The sequence below is a fragment of the Heloderma suspectum genome, chromosome 15 (assembly GCF_057233095.1).
Source record: "Heloderma suspectum isolate Gila_16-S chromosome 15, 16-S_ref, whole genome shotgun sequence".
Taxonomy (NCBI): Eukaryota; Metazoa; Chordata; class Lepidosauria; order Squamata; family Helodermatidae; genus Heloderma; species Heloderma suspectum.
This window is the reverse complement of record NC_139472.1, coordinates 21,470,664-21,497,915: the sequence shown is the minus strand read 5'-3', so window position 1 is coordinate 21,497,915 and position 27,252 is coordinate 21,470,664. Positions and strand designations below refer to the sequence as shown.

The window sequence follows — 27,252 nt, the reverse complement described above, 5'->3', positions numbered from 1 at the left end:
TCTTAATGGGCCAGCAAAGCAGATGTAATCATGCAAATTCAACTATGCTCCCCCCCACCACACAAATAAATGATGTTTCTAGGAAAAAGTACCATGGGGGATATATGTACAATTAATTATATATATTTTGAACATCTGAAGTGGAGGAAGGGCTTCCCAATACAGACATAAGGAGAACCTTGGTAGATCAGGATAAAGCATTCTGTTTCCAACAGCAGACATCCCTAAGGATGTATTTGCATGCCTCTTCCAGATGCCTCTAGACCAGAGCTTTCCAAACTTTTCATGTTGGTGACACACTTTTTAGACATGCATCATTTCGTGACACGGTAATTCAGTTTTACTAGCAAACCGGAGGTTAAACTAACTTGTTATAAGAGATGCGGACACATACATAAATTGTAATAACGAAATGTATGGGGATAGAGCATATCTCATGAAAAGCTTTCATTTATATTTTTAAAAATATATGATTTGTAAGATAACATACATTGTTGTCATTTATGAGTAACAGTATGTAAATATGTGCAAGAAAATGTGAAAAATAAACAAAATTAACTAAAGTATTTACAATACATATTAGGACACATAGGCCCAGGTAGGAGCTCAGCTGCAAAAACACATGAAGTAGAGAAGCAAAAGTCCAACAAAAATGGTGCAAATATATATGTCTCACTACAAGGCTATATTGCTGCAAATATTTGCAATGCCTATGTCCAGAGTCCAGTTCCAGCACTCTCCAGTGGTACACTGCTGGTGGGTGGTTAATCCACAATTACAGCAGAGTAAAAATAAAAATAAATGGCAGAAATCAAATTATAAGTGCCACGTGGTAGGTGGCTTGCTGTTTGCCACATTTGGTTTGGGAGAGTGGCCTCCCTTCAGCCAGCAGCAGGTGGGTTGACTGGGTGACAGCCTGCAGCTGCGTTCACCCGGGTGATTGGGAGCACACTGATTCTGAGGCTTCTGGCCTTCACTGAGCTCCGTTCTGACTGGCCAAGATGGCGGACAGCCCGCTTGGTGCAGTCCCAGTCCCAGTCGGCGTTTCCACCTGCGCGCTACTCTGGCCTGGCCACGCAGCAGTGCAGTGCAGAAGTCCGTGAAGGGTGCGCTCGAAACCTTGCAGGGCTGGTGGCCGCTGCCACTTCTCCGCACCAGCGTCAGCCAAGCTCTGCTCCCAGGGCGGCGCCTCCCCTCCCCTCTCTTGGCGCAGCGCCCCTACCTCCCCGTACTGCTCCAACACTGCCAATCACGAGCATCCTACATCAAGACACCACATGATCCTAAAGCAGCTAACGTTAAAGCAGCTAAGCCTTAGCTGCTTTAACATTAGCTGCTTTAGGAAGTTCCGGGGGAGGGGCCAAGGGAAGCAAACACGAGTAAGGGAGCTCCGTGGTGCCCTTCCGCACAACTTTCTGCATTTCGTGCGACACACCTACACCAAAAAAATTCCTACAACTCCCAGCATGCCCCAGCCAGCCATGCTGGCTGGGGCATGCTGGAATTTGTCTGCCTTTTTTCTGTTGAAACACGCATAGGATGGGACTTTAAGAGATGAAAGAGATGCCTCTGTTGTATATCCCCAGCATCTGCAACTCAGAGGTACACACTACCTCTGATCTTTGCCTACCACCATGGCTAATGCCCGTTGATGGATCTATCATCCATGAATCTGTTTTATCCTTTAAAAACAAACAAAAGAACAGTGATCACCATAATCACATCCATGTATATACAGATGCATCTACTGCAAAAGAAGTTATGCCACAGAAAGATCAGTAACATTTTCAAGCAGCATCCTCCAACTTGGGGCCCTCCAGATGTGTTGGACGATGCCTAGCATCCTCCAGCCAGGGGATGCTGAGAGTTGTAGTCAACGCATCTGGAGGACACCAGATTGGAGGCGGCTGCTTTAAGGGAACACAGCTGTCTGGCTGCTTGTGGGGAGTGGCTGATCAGAGCATATCACACCAAGTCCCTACCAGCTCCACTCACTGCCAGTGTCTTCCTGGGCTCAGTTCAAAGGGCCGGCAGTTACCTTTAATGCCTTAAACGGTTTGGGAACAGGTTATCTGAAGGACTGCTTGCACCTACATGAACCTGCATGAGCCGTACAAACAGCCACGGAGGGTCTTTTTGGTGGAGGCCCTGTCACTGTGGAACTTCCTCCCTCAGGATGTCTGTTTGGTGCCCTCGTTGACTCCATTTAAAGAGGGCCTTAAGACTTGGTTGTTTAAATTTGCTTTTTAATTGATCAACTTGATGCTTGTCTGTAGTTGAAGGATTGTAATGATTGGTGCTATTTAATTGCTAGTACCAAATCTTTAAAATTGGGAAAGGAGTATGACAAGGCTGTATATTGTTGCCCTGCTTATTTAACTTATATGCAGAGTACATCATGAGAAATGCCGGGTTGGATGAATCACAGGTCGGAATTAAGATTGCCGGGAGAATTTGCAACAGCCTCAGATATGCAGACAATACCACCCGAATGGCAGAAAGCGAAGAGGATCTAAAGAGCCTCTTGTTGAGGGTGAAAGTGGAGAGTGCAAAAGCTGGTTTGAAACTCAACATTAAAAAAACTAAAATCATGGCATCTGGCCCCATCACTTCCTGGCATATGGAAGGGGAAGAAATGGAAGCAGTGACAGTTTTTACTTTCTTGGGCTCCAAGATCACTGCAGACGGTGACTGCAGCCATGAAATTCAAAGACGCTTGCTCCTTGGGAGGAAAGCTATGGCAAACCTAGACAGCATTGCAAGAAGCAGAGATATCACCTTGCCGACAAAGGTTCGTATAATCAAAGCTATGGTTTTCCCAGTAGCAATGTATGGCTGTGAGAGCTGGACTATAAGGAAGGCCGAGCGCCGAAGAATTGATGCTTTCGAACTGTGGTGCTGGAGAAGACTCTTACGAGTCCCCTGGACTGCAAGGAGGTCAAATCAGTCCATACTAAAGGAAATCAACCCTGAGTGCTCATTGGAAGGACAGATACTGAAGCTGAAGCTCCAATATTTTGGCCACCTAATGCGAAGAGAAAACTCTCTGGAAAAGACCCTGATGCTGGGAAAGACTGAAGGCAAAAGGAGAAGGGGACGGCAGAGGATGAGATGGCTAGATAGCATCACTGATGCAATGAATATGAACTTGAGCACACTCCGGGAGAGAGCGGAGGACAGGAAGGCCTGGCGTGCTACAGTCCATGGGGTCACGAAGAGTCGGACACAACTTAACGACTGAACAACAACAACAACAACCGAATCCTTAGAATCTTTCTCTCTCTCTCCGGTTAAGAGCCTAAGAACAGCAGAAGAGCCCTGCTGGATCAGACCAAGGGTCCATCTAGTCCAGCATTCTGTTGGATTAGGGGCCAACTAATTGCCCATGGGAAACCCACAAGCAGGACAGGAGTGCAAGAGCATCCTCCCACCCATGTTCTCCAGCAACTGGCGTACATAGGCTCACTGCTTCTGGTACTGGAGGTAGCATATTGCCATCAGGACTAGTAGCCATTGATTGGTTATATTGTCTTTGTAAGTGTTTTTGTTTTTAATGTTGTATATAGCCTTGGGGGTGGGGGTTCTGTGCTGAAAGGTGGTATATGAGTACATAAATATGAATACATAAAAGAAACAAATAAATCATACCAGGCAGGAAGGACAAGAGTCTTGCAGATGACACTCAGCGCTCTCTCTCTCTCTCTCGTTTTCATCAAATCCAGGTGAAGCAGTGGGTGTTACGAATCAATACCTCTAGGAGGAGGAGCGAGGGAGCCAGGAGCAGGCAAAGGGAGCATCAGGGCCTGCTCCAGCTGAATCCCTACCCTGGGGTGATAAGAGGTAAAGCAGCCCTGCTGAAAAGCTACTTAATCTTTTTTTCTTTTCCCTCCTCATCCTGTTTTCCTTGTGTGTTGTATCTTTTTTAGATTGTGAACCTGCAGGCAGGACTGGCTTTGTTTTACTGATTGACTGTAAGCTGCTCTGGGAGCCTTTTTGTGTGTGGCTGAGGAGTGGCATACAAATTCTTTACATAAATAAATAAAATAAATAAATGCTTGGGTGCAGTAATGGACTGGATGAGGGCCAATGAACTGAGACTCAATTCAGACAAGACAGAGGTTCTGCAAGTGGGTCGTTTGTCTGCCCAGCTAAGCGGGGTTCAACTTCTTTTACCTAAAGCAGGCAACCTTTCTGGGCCTGTGGCACATTTGGAAATTTGAGAAACTGTCGTGACCACGACCACAAAATGGTTGAACTGCAGACGAAAGCCTTGGCCCATGTGTGGCCCAGAGGCATTCATGGGAACAGATGATGGGAGAGGCTAAAGGCCCTCACTTTGTTTGAAAGTGACCCTAGCTGCCATTAAGAAACTTAGTTATTTTTTTTTTTAATCAATTAATTAAAAATGGGAAAGGAAGGACACCTTGGTGTCTGAGGGCCTGCAGGCGCCACGTTGCCTACCTATCCCCTAAAGGATCAGATTTGTAGTTTGGGGGTCCTCTTGGATCCAGCATTGCCATGAGAGGCAAATGTGGTGGCAATCGAACACCTCTTATCAGCTTAGTTTGATATACCAGCTACAATCCTGTCTGGACAGAGATAGCCTAGCAACAGTTATCCATGCTCTGGTTGGCTCTCGTTTAGATTACTGCAATGTGTTATATGTGGGGCTGCTGCCTCTGAAAACTTTCCGGAAACTTCAGCTGGTCCAAAACAGGGCAGCAAGATTGTTAATGGGGACTGGTTCAGTGCTCTGTGATCTGCACTGGCTACCAGCCTATTTCCAGACCCAATTCAAAGGGATGATATTAACTTTTAAAGCCGGAATGGTTTGGGCCACGTTGCCTGGAGGAATACTGCCTCCCACGTGTACCTGCCCAGACCCTTAGATCATCTTCAGAGGCTCTCTTCTGGGTGTCCCTGCAAATGAAGTGAGGTGGGGGGCTACTAGGAGGAGAGCCTTTTCAGTGGTGGCACCTCGGTTGTGGAATGAGCTCCCCAGAGAGGCTCGTCTGGTACCTAAATTGTGGTTCCTTCAGCGCCAGGTGGAGATCTTTCCATTTTCCCAGGCTTTTTAGAGCTTCAGTTTTGTTTTTTAAATGTGTCTTGTTGTGTTTTTAGATTTTTCCCTGCTGGTGGTTTTTTACACTTTTTTTTTACACTCTGGTTTTATTCTTTTAAACTTTTAAAGGTTTTATACTATGTTTTATGTTGTATTTTAGGTTTTTGATTGTTGTGAACTACCCAAAGAGCTTAGGCTATTGGGCAGTATAGAAATGCAATCAATCAATCAATCAATCAATCAATGTATCATATCTGCACACACTTCCAAGTATTTGCTCCCAATTCTTCCTTTGTCACCATGCCCTCTCCCTTTCTTATTCCCTCCTGCACTGTTGGCATTTTGATTGGCATTTTGACTGCATGCTCTTTGAGGCAGGGACCTCGCTTGTTCATGGCACTCTGCAAAGTATGGTGTTGCTATATAAATAAACATTATAACACACAAAATGCAGTTGAGGCAGACCTATAACCTTTAGGTTGGCTTGGCAGATACCTCATGGTTGTTTCTTGCACTATTCCAGTAATGCCCTCTCTAGGAGCTCTTCTTCTTATGCAAGTTACCAGGATAGAATGAAAAAAAAGTGATGCAGTAACAGAAACCAGATTGCACTAAGGTGACAAAAGAACAGGCCCTAGATCCCTTATCGTGGCCTGAGTTTCCGTAGTGACTTCACACATGTGTTTCAGCCTCAGAAATGCCACTGGACTCCCTTCTTTGCAAAATCCAGCTTTCTGAATCTTTTTAGCCATTACTCAGTGGTTACACATTTGTTAGATGGGGTTGAACAGCCAAGCTGATGTGACTATTTTCCTGTAGATTTTTTCGTCTTCTAAGTTTATGACAGGGCACCAATTAAGAAGAGCAAGAGCGGAACTTCATGCACCCTCCATATGTCAGATCACACATGATTTAGTCCTCACAGACACCTTACTGATTATTATGTGGTATAAAAATAAATACCACAATAAATGCTTTGAAAATCCACTATTTTTAAAGGGGTGTGTGACACCTTAAAATATATCCAAGACTCCCCTCCAGCTACTGAAATGGTACTCTGCCTTCCAACAGCAGTTTTAACACGACACACTAATGTCCAAATGCAGGTGCAGCATCAGCAGCTCCCACATGCTCCCACTATGCACCAATACCAGCCCCATAATAATTGTCCTTCTGGATCAGACAACTCTGTCTATTCTGTATTCCATCAGAGACCAGACAGAACAAAGGCATGCATAAGCGACGCTGGAGGTAAATGAAATTGTTGTTTTGGCCTCAGCGCCAGTAACCACCCAAAAGACCTATCTTCCACTTATTCATTTAGATCCTTTCTTAAATCCCATTTACACCAGCAGCCACTGCAACATCTTGCCACAACGGATCTCGAAGCAGCCAGGTAACAGGCCTCGAATACCGCGCCCTACAGTGTCAGGCCTCGCAGGTACAGCAGGGCAGAATTGCACTACCCTTCCTGCAAGACACGAACAGGCTGCCTGTCACCATCACGTTCCCTTTGATGGTGCTCCAGCACGAAAGCTGGACGCTGAAGGGAGATTTTGCCTTTCAACCTGGGCGTATTTTAAGAAGACGAAAGCGGGGTCGGGGAAGAGAAGCCACAAAATCAAGTTACAAAATCCAGGATCTGAGAAGAAACCGTAGCTAGATAAACGCAGCTGCTGCACCCCGATTCCTCCTGTTTTATTCTCTCTGGCGGATCCTGCGTGTTGGTTCTGCAACCGCTGCAGTGCTTGCAAATGCAGCTTTGTGGGAGAGGGAGGGTGGGAGATCCCAGGGGTGGAAGAACCCAGACTCGGGCACGCTCAGGATGCCTCTGCAGCATTTACAGTGCAGGAAGTGGAACAGCCACAAAGCGAAATGATTGACACCCCACCTACGCACACACTTAACCAGGGGGCAGGTAAGTAGTTTCTGTGCTGCAGCCACGTACCCCAAATCCCCAGTGCCCCCAACTTCCTGCCAAGGTCGCAGGGAGGCTAAACCCCACTGCAATCCCAAACCCCACTGCAATCCCCCCTTTCCCCCACAGCTGCGACCCCCGCCCGCATGCACAGAGAGCCAAAGACCCCTGGCACCCCCTAAGCCTGCCCCTGCGCACCTGCAACAATAGCAGCAGCAGCAGCAACGAGCGAAGCTCCGCCAGCTCACACCATCTTTTTCGCCCTCGTGGAAGCGGAACCCGCCCCCGGAGCGTCTCATTGGCCGTCGGGCCCCGTCAATCAAGGGAATGCAAATCGCCGGGACCCTGTGCGGCGGGGATTGGCTGGCGAGGAGACGCCTCCTGGTGACCGACAGGTCGCGGAACGAACGCCCGGCGTCTTGAGCCTGCATTTCCCCCCCCCCCCCACTCTCCGTATCAGCATCTTCCCAGGGCTGGGTACCCATTGTGGTACCCAGGTGCTCTGCATCCCTCCTCCATCCAGAGCATCCTCCCTGCAACACTGCTGCATGATCTCGCCCCCCCCGCCTCATCTTTTGGTGCGACCATTGCCCGTGGCGTTTGGGATGAGGTTGCCACCCTCTCTACTCAGCACACACTGACCTGGGAGTCAGCTCTACCAAAAACACAGTGGGGTTGCCTTCCAAATAAACATATGATGCTGCAGTATCCCTCACAGTCCCCCAGGAGCAAGTCGCCCAGCTAAACGCAGTAGGGCTTGCTTCCGAGTAGACATGCAGATGATCGCACGCATCCACACTCAACCTGTAGGATTCGCTGTCGCAAGATGTGGTGGCTGAGACGGCTTTAAAATGCGATTAGAGAAATTTGCCGCTGTCTGTCAGTGAGAATTAGCTTTATTAGTTTAATGGATCCTCCAGGTGCAGAAGCAGTGTACCTCTACGCAACAAACGCTGGGGAACAATGTCAGAGTCGACCCTGCTTGCAGGCCTCCCAGAGGTGTCTGGGCGGAAATAGGATGGTGCGCTACATAGGGCTCAGCTTTCCCCAACCTGGTCTCCTCCAGTTGTTTTGGACTTCAACTCCCATCAGCCCCAGAGAACATGGCCAATGGTCAGGAATGCTGAGATAGGCCTTTGGTCTGATCCAGCAGGGTTCACACTTACCTAGGAGTAAGTCCAACTGGACACAGTGGGGCATCTTCTGAGTTAACAGGCATAGTCTTGGGCTGCAACCATGTGCGCAATGACATGGATTGGAATCATCTCCAGTGAACATGGTGGGACTTCCTATGCATGCTTTCCAGAAGCATCAGGCTGCAATTCCATGCACTTTTCCTGAGAGCTCGCTTTATGGAGTACAATTGGATTTACTTCTGTTGCAAGTAAACGTGCATAGGATTATCTGCAGTCCTATAGTACGCATATCTGAGAGTAAGTCCTATCGAACACAGTGGGACTTGCTTCTGTGTAAACATGCCTCTACTTGGGTGAACGCTGTTTCTGCGTCATCTCTCTTCCCACTAACTGCTGTCCTTCTTCCATGAGATCTGGAAACTTGTAAGAATCACAAGGACATGAGGCCCAATCAGGTGCGCAGGTCCCTGTCAGCAGCTCACAAATAGGGGTGCTGCCTTTTAAATTGGCACTGCTCCTGTGTGTTTAACAGCAGGTGGAATATTAGCAGGTGCAGCTTTTCCATTTCTTCTCTGGGTTACAGTGAAAACACACACCCTTCACTTCCTAGAGTTTGTTGCTGAGCAGAGGTTTGAATTATGAAGTGTGAAGAAAGGGACTTTTCTATCCCAGACTCACATAATTCAGTTACCCAGTAAAGCTGGTGTCAGGGCTGACAAAAGGAAATGCTTCTTATAATGCACATTACGGAATTTGCTTCTACATGATGTGGTGGTGATTATCAGTATTTCTTGTTTATACAGTGTCATCAATATATACAGCACTTTATCAAATACAAATGGCCAAGTCCCTGCCCCAAGGAGTTTGCAATCTAAAATATGTGATGAATACTGGTGGATGGTTATATACTATTTATTTGAAGGATTGAGCATTTTAATGGAGGTGGAGGATTACTTTTAGCCACCCTAGCTATACTGAGCCTTCTGCACAAGGGGACTATATACCTCCGGGAACAAACAACAGAGAAGGATCTTAACTGCTGAGAGCAGGGGTAGTCAAGATACTGAACTAGCGATTAGAAAGTCCCTGGTCTGTATCTCACATCTGCCATGAACTCAGTAGGTGGCTTTAGGCACGCTACTCCTTCTCAGCCTTAGGCCTTGCAATATGTTGATTAATAATAATACTTAAATGGCTGTTGTAAGGATTACAAATAGTTCATACAGGTCAAGTGCTTTGTACCCTTGACAGTGCTATGCAAATGTAGTATTAATAACAGTACTAATTATTATAATTTGTTTGTTACATGTCCCGCTGCACGTGTGTCCTGCTTGCAAACTTTTCTCCTGCGCCTGTGACCCTAATGGAAGCCTGATGGACGGAAATTAAACATCCCCCCCCCCATGTATGTGAAATTGCATCAACCACGTAAGGTAGTAAGGTAGAAACAAAGAGTTGTGTGGCAACTTAAAGACTAGCACAGTTATTCTGGCATAAGCTTTCATGAACAGCATCCACTTCATCAGAGGCATGCAAGGTAAGTCAGCATTATCATCCTCTGCATCTTGCAGATGTGGAGAGGGCGAGGTGGAGAGTGTGTTGGTTAAGAAAACGTGGGGAGCCAGGGCCGTGTAGCAGTTAAGAGCGTCGGACCGAAGAGTCGTGGGTTCAATTCTTCACTCGGCCATAAAACATACAAGGTGACTTGGGCCACTCACTATCTCCCATCTAGCCTACCACACAGGGCTGTTGTGAGGGTGAAAAGGGGGAGCAGGAGGAACCGTGCGGGTCCGGACAAGCTCCTTAAAAGAAAAGTGGGATATATATGTTATAAATAAGTAATAATGGCAACAGAGGAGATTGTACCAGCTTTATTTATTTGCAGCATTTCTACCCTGTTTTTCAGGCAAAAAAGGCTCCCACCAGCTTACAAAGATTCATAGACCAATAACAATAATAAGCTTCCACTTCAGCTCAGGGGAAAAAATCCCCCTCACGCCGAGTTTTCCCCTCAGGAGCTGCTGAGGGGACACAGCCATGGCCACTCCCGCCCTCCGCGCCAGGCGCTGCCCAACGCCTGGCTTTCCCGCGCGCGGGTTTTTCCGCACGCCCAAGGCCACGCCCCCCGTTGCCACGGTAACGCCGACGCTACAACCGCCGCCGCCGGGCCAGCTTGGCCGTACCATTTGCTAGAGTTCGGGGGGAGGAGGGAGCGCGCGAAGAAGAGTCGGTGTGGGGGGGAAGGAACGCGAGGAGACGACGCGGGCCGGGGAAGGACGAATGTAGGAAGGCGAGCGGCAAAGAGGTGTAACGGCCGTAGGGAAGCGTTTGCCTGAGAAGGAAGAGCTGGTCCGGAACTCCCCCCCCCGCGTCCGTCAGTAGGATGGCTCAGGTCTAACAAGATGGCGGCTGTGCGCTGAGAGTGGGAGAGCGGCAGGTAAAGGAGTGGGGGCGGGAGGACAAGTAGGGAGCGCACCTCTCTCTCACCCCATTGGGAGAGGATAGGGGGCGAGCGCGCTGATTGGCTGCCTGGGTTTCCCCTCATCAGCTTTGGGGCCACTTCGCTCTGCCCCTCCCCCCCCATTGGGAAAGCGGAGGAGCCCGCTGATTGGCTGATGCTTTCCCCTCAGACCTTATGGGGCCACCCTTCTCCCCCCTCCCCCATCCTTCCACCTGCTTCTAGAAAGCCCTTCCCGCCTTCCCCTCCCCCACCCCTTGGCATTTTTAGACCCCCTTTTCTGCTCAGGGACCCCCCCAAAACCCACCCTGGCTGCCGGGGGCTGTTCTTTCCATTGGTTGCACGAAAACAAGAGGGAGGGGGATTGGCGGAAGAAGCTCCTCTGAACATGTGCAGAGTGCACTTCGCCAATCCCCTCCCCATAATTTAAAATCACGAGTAACGTTTTCACACGTAGCCACGCTGTGGCTGCCACGTGGAGGGGACTCGACTGACGGTTCAAATGGGCCATCCTATGACCTATGAGGCATAATGCCAGCAGTAATGTTGGCAGTAGTGACACAAGATTAGTAATATTTATAATAGGAAGTTTATACGATGTAATAACACCAGATTTAGCTTTTTGTTGTTCAGTCGTTCAGTCGTGTCCGACTCTTCGTGACCCCACGGACCAGAGCACGCCAGGCCTCCCTGTCCTGCGCTCTCTCCCGGAGTGTGCTCAAGTTCAAATTCATTGCATCCGTGATGCTATCTAGCCACCTCATCCTCTGCCGTCCCCTTCTCCTTTTGCCTTCAGTCTTTCCCAGCATCAGGGTCTTTTCCAGAGAGTTTTCTCTTCGCATTAGGTGGCCAAAATATTTGAGCTTCAGCTTCAGCATCTGTCCTTCCAGTGAGCAGTCAGGGTTGATTTCCTTTAGTATGGACTGATTTGACCTCCTTGCAGTCCAGGGGACTCGTAAGAGTCTTCTCCAGCACCACAGTTCGAAAGCATCGATTCTTTGGTGCTCAGCCTTCCTTACAGTCCAGCTCTCACAGCCATACGTTGCTACTGGGAAAACCATCACTTTGATTAGACGGACCTTTGTGGGCAAGGTGATGTCTCTGCTTCTTACTATGCTGTCTAGGTTGGCCATAGCTTTCCTCCCCAGGAGCAAGCGTCTTTGAATTTCATGGCTACAGTCACCGTCTGCGGTGATCTTGGAGCCCAAGAAAATAAAATCTGTCACTGCTTCCATTTCTTCCCCTTCTATATGCCAGGAAGTGATGGGGCCAGATGCCATGATCTGAGTTTTTTTAATGTTGAGTTTCCAAACAGCTTTTGCACTCTCCTCTTTCACCCTCAACAAGAGGCTCTTTAGATCCTCTTCACTTTCTGCCATTAGGGTGGTATCGTCTGCGTATCTGAGGTTGTTGCAAATTCTCCCGGCAATCTTAATTCTGACCTGTGATTCATCCAACCCGGCGTTTCTCATGATGTACTCTGCATTTAAGTTAAATAAGCAGGGCGACAATATGCAGCCTTGTCGTACTCCTTTCCCAATTTTGAACCAATCGGTTGTTCCATGTCTGGTTCTTACTGTTGCTTCTTGACCCTCGTACAGGTTTCTCAGGAGACAGGTAAGGTGGTCTGGTACTCCCATCTCTTTAAGAATTTGCCACAGTTTGTTGTGATCCACACAATCAAAGGCTTTAGCGTAGTCAATGAAGCAGAAATAGACATTTTTCTGGAATTCTCTTGCTTTCTCCATGATGCAGCGAATGTTGGCGATTTGATCTTTAGTTCCTCTGCCACTTCAAAACCCAGCTTGTACTTCCGGCACTTCTCGGTTCACATGCTGCTGAAGCCTAGCTTGTAGGATTTGGAGCATCACCTTGCTGGCATGTGTAATGAGCGCAATTGTGCGGTAGTTTGAACACTGTTTGGCGTTGCCCTTCTTTGGGACTGGAATGTAAACTGACCTTTTCCACTCTTGTGGCCACAGCTGAGTGTTCCAAATGTGTTGGCATATTGAGTGCAGCACTTTAACAGCATCATCTTTTAGGATCTTAAATAGCTCCGCTGGAATACTGTCATCTCTGCTAGTTTTGTTGTTACTAATGCTTCCTAAGGCCCACTTGACTTCACTCTCTAGGATGTCCAGCTCAGGTTCAGTGACTGCACTATCCTGGCTATCAGGGACATTCAGATCTTTCCTGTATAGTTCTTCTGTGTATTCTTTCCACCTCTTTTTAATCTCATCTGCTTCTGTTAGGTCCCTGCCTTCTTTGTCCTTTATCATGCCTGTCTTTGCACAAAACGTTCGCTTGATATCTCCGATTTTCTTGAAAAGATCTCTAGTCTTTCCCATTCTATTGTTTTCCTCGATTTCTTTGCATTGTTCATTTAAGAAGGCCTTCTTGTCTCTCCTTGCTATTCTCTGGAACTCTGCATTCAGTTGGATATATCTTCCCCTTTCTCCCTTGCTTTTCGCTTCCCCTCTTTCCTCAGCTACTTGTAAAGCCCCCTCAGACAGCCACTTGGCTTTCTTGCATTTCTTTTTCTTTGGGATGGATTGAGTTGCTGCCTCCTGAACAGTGTTACGGACCTCTGTCCATAGTTCCTCAGGCACTCTGTCTATCAGGTCTAATCCCTGAAATCTATTCCTCACCTCCACTGTATATTCATAAGGGATATGATTGAGGTCATACCTGAATGGTTTAGTGGTTTTCCCTACGTTCTTCAATTTAAGCTGAAATTTTGCAATAAGAAGCTCATGATCTGAGCCACAGTCAGCTCAAGGTCTTGTTTTTACTGACTGTATAGAGGTTCTCCATCTTTGGCTGCAAAGTACATAATCAATCTGATTTCGATATTGACCATCTGGTGACGTCCATGTGAAGAGTCGGCTCTTGTGCTGTTGGAAAAGAGTGTTTGCTATGATCAGCGTGTTCTCTTGGCAAAACTCTATTAGGCTTTGTCCTGCTTCATTTTGTACACCAAGGCCATGCTTGCGTGTTATCCCGGTGATTTCTGGACTTCCTACTTTAGCATTCCAATCCCCTATGATGAAGAGGGCATCTTTTTTTGGTGTTAGTTCTAGAAGGTGTTGTAGGTCTTCATAGAACTGATCAACCTCAGCTTCTTCGGCCTCAGTGGTTGGGGCATAGACTTGAATTACTGTGATGTTGAATGGTTTGCCTTGGATTCGTACCGAGATCATTCTATCATTTTTTAGATTGTACCCCAGTACTGCTTTTCCCACCCTTTTGTTGACTATGAGTGCTACTCCATTTCTTCTAAGGGATTCTTGCCCACAATAGTAGATATGATGGTCACCTGAATTAAATTCGCCCATGCTTGTCCATTTTAGTTTGCTGATTCCCAAGATGTTGATGTTCAATCTTGCCATCTCATGTTTGACCACCTCCAGCTTACCTTGATTCATTGATCTGACATTCCAGGTTCCTAAACAATATTGTTCTTTACAGCATCGGACTTTCTTTTCACCACCAGAGACATCCACAGCTGACTGTCCTTTCGGGTTTGGCCCAGCCGCTTCACTCTTTCTGCCGCTACTTGGAAATACCCTCTGCTCTTCCCCAGTAGTATATTGGACACCTTCCGACCTGAGGGGCTCATCTTCCGGCGTCATCTCTTTTAGCCTTGTGATACGTTCCATGGGGTTTTCTTGGCAACAATATTGGAGTGGGTTGCTATTTTCTTCTCCAGTGGACCACATTTTGTCAGAACTCTCCGCCATGACCTGTCCGTCTTGGGTGGCCCTGCACGGCATAGCTTATGGCTTCACTGAGTTACGCAAGCCCTTTCGCCACAACAAGGCAGTGATCCACGAAGGGGATTTAGCTTTTGTGTTGCCTCAAAAAAAATGCTGCACTTTTCACAGAACTTTAGCTGCTGCACATCAAGGCCTGGCTGACACACACCCACACACATACACACTCCATTTCTATACTGTCTTTCAGTACCAATGTTCCCAAAGGAGGCTTACAAACAAATTGTCCTAATAATTTGATACATACAGAATGATAAAACATTTATTTAAAAAATAATAACAGTAGGAGTAGTACCAAAATACACTTTGCAATATTTTTTATCGGAGGATAAAAATATGTTTCACTTGTCTCTAAACCAGGGAAGAATGTAAACAGGAAGGATCCTCTTTGAGGGAGTTTATTCTCAAGTTTATGCATGTGTGTCACTTGATTTTCCTATGTTCGTTGGCTTGCCCATAAAGTCTCAACTTGCAAAAGTTCTCTGTTTTTGCAAAAGCTTGCTCACTTTTTCTGTGATATCTAATTAAGATATTGGTGCTAATTAAGCTATTGCGCTAGTATAGATTTGGCATTTGTTTTGTGTTACTATGGACCAGTATCCTTTTTTCCATGCTTTTTTCCTGGATGGGCTATTGCAGATCTAATACCACCACCACCCATGGACAGAACCAGGAAAAGTTGGTTATGGGGCTGATTAAATAATAATAATGGGTGGTCTGCTAGCCACAACTCCGTTTGGTCTGAATGTTTTGCTGCTGAATGTGATGTTGGCAGACAGTTGCTGCCCAGGATTTGAGACTTGGGTGAGCCTGATAACCTGGGACGGAGCACTTTTCAGTTACTTCTGCCAAGTTTTTTGGTAATGCAGCACTATTGATCTCCCCCCACCTCCCCAATTGGGTTGGGTTGGGATTGATCATAGTCTATTGGGATTCAGTCTCTCCTGAGTGCTCACTATTCAGGCCTCCTCCCAACAGAACCTCTCTCCCTTCCTCATGAGCTCCCTTGAACCAATGAAGACTAAAACTGGGGACTGGCTGCACATACATCCTTGTGCACGCTGGCCCTGCCTTGTCAATCCATGACCTTTTCATGTTGAGCAGCAAGGTCTCCATGGGAGTTCTCCTGCATTTGCTTGAGAAAATAGGGTTCCTGATGGTGTGGGGAATTCTATTCAGATTCAAGTGAACGCAAGTAGAACTCTCTTGAAGACCTTGCTGTTCAATACAACAAGGTTGGGAATGTGGCAGGATAAGTTGGGGTCAGGGCTGGTGTGCATGGCCCCATCCTCAGTTTTAGCTGTCCCATGTTTGGGAAAACGCCAAACATGGCTTACATGTGAGAGAGTTAGAAGAGGATTCCTGGAGGCGCTCTCCTGTTGGGTGCCCCAAAGTGGTTCAGCCAGTGGAGGCCGATGTGGCGTCTCTATGCCTGGCACATGGAGCCATGTGCATGTGGTGGGGTTGCATGGGAGTACTATTCCTCCATCGCCATACAGGAATTTGCTTCCTCCATGTGAGGAGGAAAGTTTTCAGACTTTCCCAAGGAACACAGCAGGCTGGGGGTCTTCTGACACTATAAGCCTTAATTAAACAGATTGTGAGCACAGCATGCTAGCATGGGTGAATCACTCACACACAGGAGATCCTCCCCTTGGTACAGATAAGCAGTAACTTATATAACTTTGCAATCTCTTGCTGTGCCACAGCCGTCAGCCAATCAGATACTGACATGCTAATTGGTGTTACTACAGTTGAAGCCCGTACATACAGGGAACGAAACCTTCCACCACAGTTTTCTTATTTACTTACAACATTCCAGTTTTTACAGCATCCCAGCACATCCTCTTTATCTACTTACAATGCATTTCCACATTCCCACGCGTGGCAACATTTTAGAACACTCAGAGGGAGGCCTATCCTTTCAGCTGCAGCCTGAACAAAACTACAGTTTCTCTCTCTCACATGCTAAGCTAAAGTGGGGGGTGTTGCTGGTTCATGAGTGGGAGGAGTAGTCGTAGGTGTTGCCATGGATGATGGGATTGTGGTTGGCGGGGGTGCTCTGTTTAGTGTTTGTGTAATGGCGCTTTTTCCTCCTCAGCCCAATTGGCCTGGGAGTGCATAGCATACCCACTAAGTTATGCCAAAGTGATGGGGTAAGCAAAAGAGGTGTTTTATTCCACAAAAATAACCCATTCCAATGTGTTTCAGACCACATGTAGGTCCTTCTTCAGGGAAATCTATAGAACAATGTACAAAAGTTATATTATCGACTTTAAACATGTCCCTGCATTTCAAAAATATGTATATAAATCATAATCACAACAGTACCAATACAACTGTATATCAAAACTAAAAAAAATCTGATGAAAGGGAGGCTCAAAGTACCTAACTGCATAACCATAACGTATATTGAATTGATAACATATCAGGAATAAACAAATTCACTCATCATGACCGAATTCGATAACGCTTGCTCTCCAAACCCCAGTTTCATGTCCTAGATACTGGACTAGGGAGAAGAAGCCAAGATAATATGTGTGCGATCAGCGCTGCACTGTTGAGAAACTCATTGAGGCCAAAGGGAGTTATTGTATTTAACCTCAAAATCTACCTGGCTTCTTTTTCCAGAAGAACCTTGTCTATTTGTTTGTTATTCCTCTCTATTGCCCAGAAAGAAAGATCTCTTACTCTATGAGAGTTGTTTTCGCAATGTTGTTATAGTGCTGCTTGCACAATTCAGTGTTTAATATTGCTAAGATGTTCCTCTATTCTGATTTTGAAATTTCTTGTAGTTTTACCTGTGGTCTTCAGTGCTATTTCTTGGTAGAAAGGTGGGATACTAAATAAATAAATACATACATACATTCATACATACAGTTTGTTGCAAGGACAAAGTATAGCATATACCACAAATGTACTGTTCCATGTTGTAAAATCTCCCAGCATATATTTTTCCCATCTGCAGGTTTTATAAACTGTTTCAATCTTAGACAATGTTCACAATATTTACAAAGTCCACAGGGAAAATTTCCTGTTGGAAGAATTGATCCTGGCAAGAGTTGTTGTTTGTGAGCAATTTTTTTCCTCAGATATATCACTTCTAACTACCTAGTCTGCTGTATTTCTAGTTCTTTTGTAAGCCATATATGGTTTTTCTTTGCATCTAGCTGTATCTTTTACCAAATATCTGTATCTATTGATGGGTGATCTTAAAGAAATACTGATATTAAGAGGCAAACTGCATAAAGGTTGTCTTTTGTCTGGGTGGCAGTAAATAACTTCTATTTATGATCCACCCTCTTTCTTGTTCTTGGTAACAATCTCTCTGTATTGCCCATCCATCTACAGACTTGATGCTAATCGTCAGATTCCCTTCTGTAATCCAAGTCATTTATACAGTTTCTCTTAATTCTTATAAATTGTCCATAAGAAATATTTTCTCCGATGCAACTGGGATGTGAATTGTCATATTTGAGAAGTTTATTTAGATCTCTCCTTTTCTTATACTTAATCCTCCCTCCTCCTTTTTCACTGAGATATCTAAGAAGTTGATATTCTGGTAGTTCTGGGTCATCTCAAATTTGATATTTTCAGTTCTAACATTCACCCACTTACGAAATTCAACCAACTCATCCATATTTCCTTGCCGGATCAAAAATATGTCTTCTGTGTATCTGCACCAAAATGTAATGAGATTGCTGAAAGTTTTGTCAGAAGAATGTAAGTACAGATCTTCAAATTCTCATTCATTCTCTCTCTCTCTCTCTCTCTCTCTCTCTCACACACACACACACACACACACACACACTTGCCAGGACTGTGTATGAAATGCAAAATAGTTTTTAGAGAGAACCAGTTCTCTCTAAAAATTATTTTAGAATTGTAGGACTCTAAAATAGTTTAGAGTTGTAGGACTGTTTTCCTGTCTAAGCATGCATAGGATTTCCCTCTAACAGATCTTTTGAGCTCTACCTGGAGATGCTAGGGATTGAACCTGGGACTTTCTGCATGCATGCAAAGCAGGGTCTCTACCACTGAGCTACATCCCTCCCTTAGGACTGCTTGGCTGCAGTCCTATTCACATTCACCTGAGAGCAAGCCCTATTAAATTCAGCATATGCTGGATTGTTTTGCAACATCTTTCTTATATGTATGTAATAAAGATACAGGTGTAGTATCAAATGTTAGTCCTGTGTAGAGTAGACCCATTGAAATGATGAGACTTATTAGGCATGACTAACGTAAGTCTCATTCCTTTCAATGGCTCTACTCTAAGTAGGACTAACGTTGGATACTACCCACAGAAAAGTAAGGAGCAGAAAAGAAACGGTATTAGAACTAAGAAGCTACACAAAATATATTGTTATATCAAAGTGGGAGAAAAAGTGTTCTGGCAACATAAAGGAATTGCCTGCTTTTGGTGGACGAGTCACAGCATACGTTAAACCTCTTTTCCAAAGATTAACATATTCTGTGATCCCTTCCCTGAAAGGGAGAGATTGCTTTACATTGCCATTGATTAAGGGAGCAATCCTATGGCCGCTAGACAGTGGCTAGATGGTGATAGGATATGCTGTTTTCCGGGAAGCTTCGAGGTCAGTTCCCAGAAAACTGACCTCCCACCACTTCTGTGCTGCCTCGGAGGCAGTGTGGAGAAGCCCCGTCCTCTGTGCTCCGAAGAGGAGCACAGAGCGGCTGAAAAGGGGCATGGTTGGGGGGTGTTTCGGGGCGAGGAGAGCAGAATTGCGTGTACAACACATCCGATGTGTCAGCAGCCTCCTCTCCTGCTCGGACCCACCACAGCTAGATAGCCGCAATCGGCTGTCTAGCAGAAAAAGCAGGGCAGGAGAGGCATGGGGGAACGATCCCACTGTGCTTCTCCTGCCTTGCTTTGGATAGGCGGTCGCCTCCGAGTTCGGAGGCAGCCACCTATCTAGATAGGATTGTGCCCTAAGCGTGTCAAGTGAAACTTGCCCATATATCCTGAAGGCGTTTTTCTTTCTTAGGATCACAGCCTCATAGAAGATTAGATGTTCCACAGAGTTTGGAGGGCCTTGAAACTGAGTGTTTTTGTTCTTTTAATCCATTGTGTTTTCCATTTTTAGCATTTAGATCATGAAAGAAGCAATGCAGTTCCTCTCTGCAGGCTGGATAAAGACATAATGCAGTGGTCTTCAACGTTTCTGTCATCAGGAAAACCCTTTCCATGTTGACTCATCTGCCAAGGAACTGCTGGATGTCTGAACTTGCAGAGGATTCTGGGCCAGGTTCAGGGCTCACATGTGACACTGGTCTGGCCCATTCCATTACCTCAATCATTTCACAGAGTAAAATAGGGTCACACTCATAACACCACTCCCCTTCCCTCAACCTCCTCCCCTTAATTGCCAAAGGGTCTTCACTGCCTGCTGCAGGCTACCCCAACCAGATATTGTGGCCCACAACCCCCATCATTCTCAGTCTGGCTGGGAATGATGGGAATTGAAGTCCAACACATCTGGAGGACAGCAGGTAGAGGAAACTGAAAAGTCAGGCATTGAGGAAAGGAGGTTGCCTTGTCTGGAAGGGATGCGGTGCAAACCTTGTACCGTCCCTGTCTTGGCTCAGCCAGAGAGAAATGGGAGAGATCACTCACAGCCCATTCTTTTTGCTCTGTAGCTCCTAAGTCTCTCCCTGGCTGAGTCTTCATAGTCCATGCCCCCAATTCTCTGCCTTTCCAGCCACACCCACTTCCATCCCCCTTGCCTTGTTCATGAATAGGCCCTTAAGAGCAGTCTGTTGCTCATGCGGATGCTTCCCTCTGGCTCAAGGGAGCTGACTGCCAGCTTCCTCTGTCATGGGCTGGCTCAGTGTGCACAATATGAAAAGCTTCTTGGGCTAGTCACTTTTGTGGACTTTGCACATCTACCCTTGTGGCGTGGGAAGGGGTTGCACTGCAGCGGCTCCAATGCTGCGGGTATGATGTGAACAGGGGTCTCAATGTTCCTTCAGTCACGTTCCCCTGCTTCTTTCCCCTCCCCCATTTTTTTAAAGGAAAAAGTCTCTGTGGCCAAAGTGAAACAGTGCCAGTGTTTAGGCAGAACGATGAGAGAGTGGCAAAGGCTCTTGCAACAAAATCGTACGGTCCCTCCGCATAACCAGAGGAGACGACACATGTCACCCCAGGAATCGACAGCATTTCAGTGCATCTTGAAGCGCGTGGAGGGCAATGCACTGAAGCAGGTAAGGGAACATTTCTGATAATTATTTATTTATTGCATTCATAGTCTGCCTTTCTGTAATTAACCAACAAAAGTAATAAATACAAACATAATGAAATGTTTAAAACAACCGTAAAAACCACAATAATTTAAAAAGGCAAATATTCCTCCTTTTCAGTCCAATCAAGGAAGGAGGGGGATAAAAAGCATACCAGCATTTGTGTGTGTGTTGGGGTGTGTGCATGTGTGTGGAGTGGGAAAACATATCAAAACAGTTATATTTCTATAAAATACACTTATAGAATCATAGAATAGTAGCGTTGGAAGCGGCCCACAAGACCATCGAGTCCAACCCCCTGCTCACTGCAGGAATCCAAGTCAGAGCATCCCCGACAGATGGCTGTCCAGCCTCGTCTTGAGTGCCTCCAGTGTGGGAGAGCCCACCACCTCCCTAGGTAATTGGTTCCATTGTCATGTTGCTCTAACACTCAGGAAGTTTCTCCTGATGTTCCGCTGGAATTTGGCTCCCTGTCACTTGAGCCCATTATTCCGTGTCCTGCATTCTAGGATGATGGAGAAGAGATCCTGGCCTTCCTCTCTGTGACAACCTTTCAAGGATTTGAAGAGCGCTATCATATCTCCCCTCAGTCTTCTCTTCTCAAGGCTAAACATGCCCAGTTCTTTCAGTCTCTCTTCATAGGGCTTTGTTTCCAGTCCCCTGATCATCTTCGTTGCCCTCCTCTGAATCCTCTCCAGTTTGTCTGCATCCTTCTTCAAGTGCAGTGCCCAGAACTGGATACATTACTCCAGATGAGGCTTAACCAGTGCTGAGTAGAGGGGAACTAGTACTTCCCGGGATTTGGAAGCGATGCTTCTATGAATGCAGCCCAAAAGAGCATTTGCCTTTTTTGCAGCCACATCACATTGTTGGCTCATATTCAGCTTGGGATCTACCACAATTCCAAGATCCTTCTCGCCTGTAGTGTTGTTGAGCCACGTATCCCCTATCTTGTAACTGTGCCTTTGGTTTCTTTTTCCTAGGTGCAGAATTTGGCATTGATCCCTATTAAATGTCATTCTGTTGTTTTCTGCCCAGCGCTCCAGTCTATCAAGACCACCTTGAATTTTGTTTCTGCCTTCCAAAGTATTAGCTATCCCGTCCAATTCTGTGTCACCAGCAAATTTGATCAGCATTCCCTGCACCTCCTTCTCTAAGCCATTAATAACAATGTTGACGAGCACTGGGCCCAGGACTGAGCCCTGCGGTACCCCACTCATTGCCTTTCCCCAGTTTGAGAAGATCCCGTTGATCAGCACTCTTTGAGTACAATTCTCTAGCCAACTGTGGATCCACCGAGTCGTTGTTTCATCCAGCCCACTTTGAGCTAGTTTGCTCATCAGGAGATCATGGGGCACTTTGTCGAAAGCTTTGCTGAAGTTGAGGTGTATGATGTGCGCAGCATTCCCACAGTCCACAAGGGAGGTTACTTGATAAAAAAATGAGATCAGATTTGTCTGGCAGGATTTGTGCTTGGCAAATCCATGTTGGCTTTGAGTAATCACTGCATTATTTTCAAGATGCTTACAGATGGATTGCTTTATCATCTGCTCCAGAATTTTCCCAGGGATTGATGTCAGACTGACTGGTCTGTAGTTCCCAGGTTCCTCCTTTTCACCCTTTTTGAAGATAGGGACAACATTAGCCCTCCTCCAGTCATCTGGCACTTTACCCGTCCTCCATGATTTCTCAAAAAGAATAGACAGTGGTTCCGAGGGTTCTTCTGCCAGTTCCTTTATTACTCTAGGATGCATTTCATCTGGCCCTGGAGATTTGAACTCATTCAATGTCATTAGGTGTTCTTTGACCATATGCCTATCGATCTCAAGCTGCAATCCTGCCCCTTCAGCCTGTACTTTGCCTTTGCTGGGGCGGGGGGGGCTCATAGACCCTCTTTTGGGAGAAGACTGAGCCAAAGTAGGAATTGAGCACCTATGCCTTTTGTTTGTCATCTGTTATCATTCTGCCATCCTTATTTAATAGCTGAACCACCGTTTCTTTCCTGTGTCTTTTACTATGCACGTAGCTGAAGAAAGCTTTTTTGTTGCTTTTAGCGTCCCTCGCTAACCTCAGCTTGTTCTCAGCTTTAGCCTTCCTGATGCCATCCCTGCAATTCTGTGCTACCTGCCTGTACTCTTCCTTTGTTGCTTGGCCTTCCTTCCACTTCCTATATGAGTTTTTTTTTTGTTTTCAGATAATCTCTAAGCTTTTTGTGAAGCCACATCGGCTTCTTCTGTTGTCTTCCACCTTTTTTTCTTGTTGGAATTGTTTGTGATTGTGCCTTGAGAATTTCCTTTTTAAAAAATTCCCACCCATCTTGGACTCCTTTTCTCATTAGAGTCACTTGCCATGGGACCTTACTGATCATTGTTCTGAGTTTATTAAAATCAGCTTTCCTAAAATCCAGGGTACGCGTTTGGCTACGCTCGGCTGTTGCTTACTTTAGAACCAAGAACTCAAGTATAACATGGTTGCTTTCCCCCAGAGTTCTTGTAACTGCTACTTTATCCACTAAGTCATCTCTGTTGGTTAGGATCAAGTCAAGGACACCCGATCCTCTAGTTCCTTCCTCTACGTTTTGTAGGAGGAAGTTATCTGCCATACAAGTCAGGAATTTCCTGGAGGGGCCATGTTTTGCCGAATTTGTCTCCCAACAAATATTGGGGAAATTGGAGTCCCCCATTACTACTACCTCATGCTTTCTTGAAACATGGGCTATTTGCTTTTCAAAAGTTTCATCCTCGTCTTCTCCTTGATGGGGTAGCTGGTAGTAGACTCCGACCACCAGGTTCCTTTTATTCTTTGCTCCATTTATTTTAACCCAGATGCTCTCGATGGGGCTACCAAGCTCATCTTCCTATATTTCTGTGCATAGATATGTATTTTTCACATACAGTGCAACCCCACCTCCCTTTCTGTTCCTCCTGTTCTTTTTGAACAAGTTATATCCTTCAATTGCTGTATTCCAGTCATGACAGTCATCCCACCAAGTCTCAGTTACACCTATCAAGTCATAATTTCCCTCCTGTATTAAGAGTTCAAGTTTATTCTGGTTGTTTCCCATATTCTTGTAGAATTCTTTCTTACAAGTGAAGCTGTGAGAAGCCCGCTGTCACTGATAACACTCTGTCAGCATCACTGGCTTTGGTGGGAGTGAGCTCTCAGCGTCAAGTGGTTCTTTCTGTGGCAGAAAGGTGTCTTTGCAAGGAGACTTTGTGTAGGTGATGGTTTTCCATCAGGGACTTGAACCAGGAACCACATCGACTGCAGCAGGGGGCGGGCCTAAGGAGCTATCCTAGAGACCTCTTCAGACCTAGAAGGGAATACACTATGCAGGTAGTGGGAAGTTCATCTGCTGCAGTTTGAATTTTTTCTGGTGCTGCTGTTGTTTTGGATGCAGTGATTTTTATGGTGGATTTATTCTTTAGGCCCCTCTCAAGGTAGTGTACAAGATTATTAAAAAATAAAAAATATGCAAATATAATTATGCAATAAATACAACAACATACTAACCCCCCCCCTATAAAAATAGTTAACACCTATAAAACCAGCAGCCTGTGGATTATACAAAGGCCAGCAAAAACCAGAGGACCCTCAGAGTCTTTTTGAAGACTTTCAAGGAAGGGGCCTGACAACACTTCGAAATGAACACCTCTATTGGAAGTGTTTTTTATTTTTATAAAGTGTTTTTATTTATCTAATGTGCATGTTATTTGTGTGTGTGTGTGTGTGTGTGTGTGTGTATATGTTAGCCACCCTGTAAAGTACTGTGGAAAGGTAGAACATAAATATTCTCCTATTACACACACACACACACACACACAGACACACTCCTCTATCTCCTTTCTTTCCTCTCCTCTGTCTTCTTATTTCTCCAAAATATGGTTGTGGCAATGCTGATATGGCCTAGGCAAGGTGGCATTGGAAGATGCACCTGCTAAAGCAAGTATCTTTCAAATGCCTTGTGGGGATGGGTGGGCAAGCTTAACAGTGAACATTTCAACCATACCTTCCTTCTGGACAATCCTGCAAAAGGATTGTAGAGTGGTGGATCCCTCACCCCATTTCCAATTTGCAAATATAGACATGGGAATGTTGTCCTGCAGCTCTTCAGGACGAAGTGTTCAGCGGGTTAGCTGGGCCACTAAATAATGCAGAGCAACTAAATCTTTAATAGCACACTGGTAAGATTGCTCTGCTCTAATTCTGGACTTGCTGATGTTATTGGAAATGATGAACAGTTGGGAGCTAAAGACCTTGGATCAGGGATGCCTCTTGTGGCATATGGACTGGTCCAGGCCCCAACTTGCCCTACCAAATTGTAACCAAGGTGTGATTAAAAATTGCTCACCATTTGTCTCGCAAGGAAAAGAAGCCACATGTGTTTAATACACATTCTTAGGGCACAATCCTATGCATGTTTAGAGAGAGAAAAAGCCCTACAATTCCGAGCATCCCCTAGCCAGCATGGTTGACTTGGAAATTCCAGGTTGTAGGGCTCTCTTCTCTGTAACCATACATGGGACTGCACCCTTAGTATCCTTTTCTCAAAAGACTGCAGCCTGCCTTCTGATGGGGATGGGTTTTTGGGACTAGCATTCTAGTCCCTGCTGTGGCTCCCTCTAGGGGCATTGGAAGCTGCTTTATACTGAGTCAGACCCTTGGTCCACCTAGCCCAGTATTGTTTACATTTGACTGGCAGCAGCTTTCCAGGGTTTCGTGTAGGAGCTTTTCCAGTCCTACCCAGAGATGCTGGGGATTGAACCCGGGCCCTTCTGGATGCAAAGCAAGGGCTCTACCTCTGAGCTGCAGCCCCTCCCTCTTCCCATCCAGCCTTGATTTCAGGTGCTGGCGATGGCCTATGAACCCTCTGCAGCCTAAGCCCAGCATCCCTAGGAGACCCTGATGTTGTACCGTGACCTTTAATGTCGACTGAGCACGCTCTTGCATCTGTTATCATGCACAGAGAAGTACTGAGGCTGCCCCTACACTGCTCCCAGAGGCACATCAAAGCCTGCTCCTCATTCGGTGGTATATTTGTATTCACACTGGTTTTTACTGACCAGGCACGTGGTAGACTCATTAGCGTCTAGTTACCCACTCTGAGCTCCTAGGATAAGTCTGGCTGCAAGTCTTAATTTTTTTTAATGTACTTTCCAAACAGGCAAAGGCTGGCTTGCTATTGTGTCTTTTGGGTGAATCTTTCAGGGTCAGATGAGTCTGTCCCCACAGTAGCCAATTAATGACCACATGCCATCCAGCTGCATGTGTTCCATGCCTTTGCTGATATTTGGATCACCTCAGGAAACAGACACTGAGGCAACCCCTCTCGCAGAGGCTTCCTTGGGTGAAGACCTCCTCAGGCCCCTGAGAAAGTGTCCTTGCAACATCCTCCGACACTGGTGACTGCTTCTCAGAAACGTCCTCAGCTCCCAGAATCCTGCCTTTGCACCATATCAGTTCCAGAGGCTGCAGGAGACACACCATCCCTTGCCAGAACACACATCTCAGAAGCAGAGGGCTGCCCCTCTCACAGAGTGCTGATCTCTTTCAGGGAGACAGGGCCCAGGACACACTGTCCTCCTCCCCACACTGAGGAGTGTCTCAGCCCGCAGTCGGTTTCTGACCAGGGCTGGAGCAAACTCAAGGCCACTTGCTCTTTTCCCTTAGTCGTCGCCTTGCTTCCATATTCTATAATGCATCCTCCTATGTCATGATGCTGGACTACCACTGTGTGTCCTTCAGTGCCTGCCATGATGTGCAGCCCATCCAAGACTGCGGGCACTCCACAGCCTTGCCCCCGCCACTGCCAAGCAGTGGCACCTTCCCAGCATAACTATTGATTAACTTAAGGTTCGGTGATTTCAGTGGGTCTGTTGCAGGGGTGCAGAACCTCTTTCTGCCCAAGGGCCGAATTCCATTTTGGAGAAGCTCCTGGGGGCCGTGTTCCAGTGGCTGATGGCAAAATGGGTGGGGCCAAAGGCAAATGGGGAGGGGCCATTAAAAAACAACAACATATTGTCACTTAAAGCTCTTACTGGTGGTAACTGAGCCTTAGGAGATAACATTTCAACTGTTTAGTATGGGGAAAAAACTGCACAAAAACCAGGAAACCACCAAAAGACCAGTGGTTGGAGTAAAGGGAGTAGGACCAGGAGAAGTAGGCATTGCTTTCTGGGGAACCTCCAAGGGCCAAATTGGGACCCCAGGCCCTGGGCAGGAGGGTCTGCACCCTGGGCAGGAGGGTCTGCACCCTGGGCAGGAGGGTCTGCACCCTTGGTCTACTCTACTGTAAGTATGACTAACTCTGGATCCAACCTGAGACTGCTACTATATCAATCAATCAATCAGCTGTAGATTAAAATGTGTATAAGAAAAGCAATACGAAAATAATTTAAGCAGCCCTGGGTGCTGTGTTCACCCAAAGAGGTGCCATGTGTGCTCTTGACCCAACCATTGCCTGAGAGAGTTGTCTTAACTACACAAATCTGCATTTTGCATTTTCAAAGGCAGGAGCATGCAGAAGACATGAGCACTCCAGCAGCCACTGTGCAATGTGCCATTTCTGGCAGCTAAGACTTCTGCAAGCCAATGTTGGAAAGAGCGAGAGAGAAAATGTTGCCTCGCTAAAAAATCTGATGTGC

At 46.2% G+C, this 27,252-nt stretch overlaps 2 protein-coding genes across 9 annotated transcripts in view; one reads left to right on the top strand and one right to left on the bottom strand.

Annotated features, from left to right (window-relative positions):
- KCNAB2 (potassium voltage-gated channel subfamily A regulatory beta subunit 2) overlaps nucleotides 1-7,272 on the bottom strand; it is a 134,710-nt gene extending 127,438 nt beyond the window's left edge. For 3 of the 5 annotated variants that reach the window (XM_084822087.1, XM_084822084.1, XM_084822088.1), the window contains exon 1: nucleotides 7,179-7,272. The gene's annotated coding sequence lies outside the window, so the exon portion shown is untranslated. Of the gene's footprint in view, nucleotides 1-3,648; nucleotides 3,826-7,178 lie in introns of all 5 variants that reach the window. The other 2 variants (XM_084822085.1, XM_084822089.1) reach the window with 1 other exon arrangement.
- A 3,041-nt stretch (nucleotides 7,273-10,313) lies between these two features.
- Nucleotides 10,314-27,252, top strand: part of NPHP4 (nephrocystin 4) — a 178,476-nt gene continuing 161,537 nt past the window's right edge. For 3 of the 4 annotated variants that reach the window (XM_084821969.1, XM_084821967.1, XM_084821970.1), the window contains exons 1-2: nucleotides 10,314-10,553; nucleotides 19,456-20,572. In XM_084821969.1, coding sequence (XP_084678095.1) covers nucleotides 20,330-20,572 — 243 coding nt within the window. In that variant the 5' untranslated portion in view covers nucleotides 10,314-10,553; nucleotides 19,456-20,329. The remainder of the gene's footprint in view (nucleotides 10,554-19,455; nucleotides 20,573-27,252) is intronic. The other variant, XM_084821968.1, reaches the window with a different exon arrangement.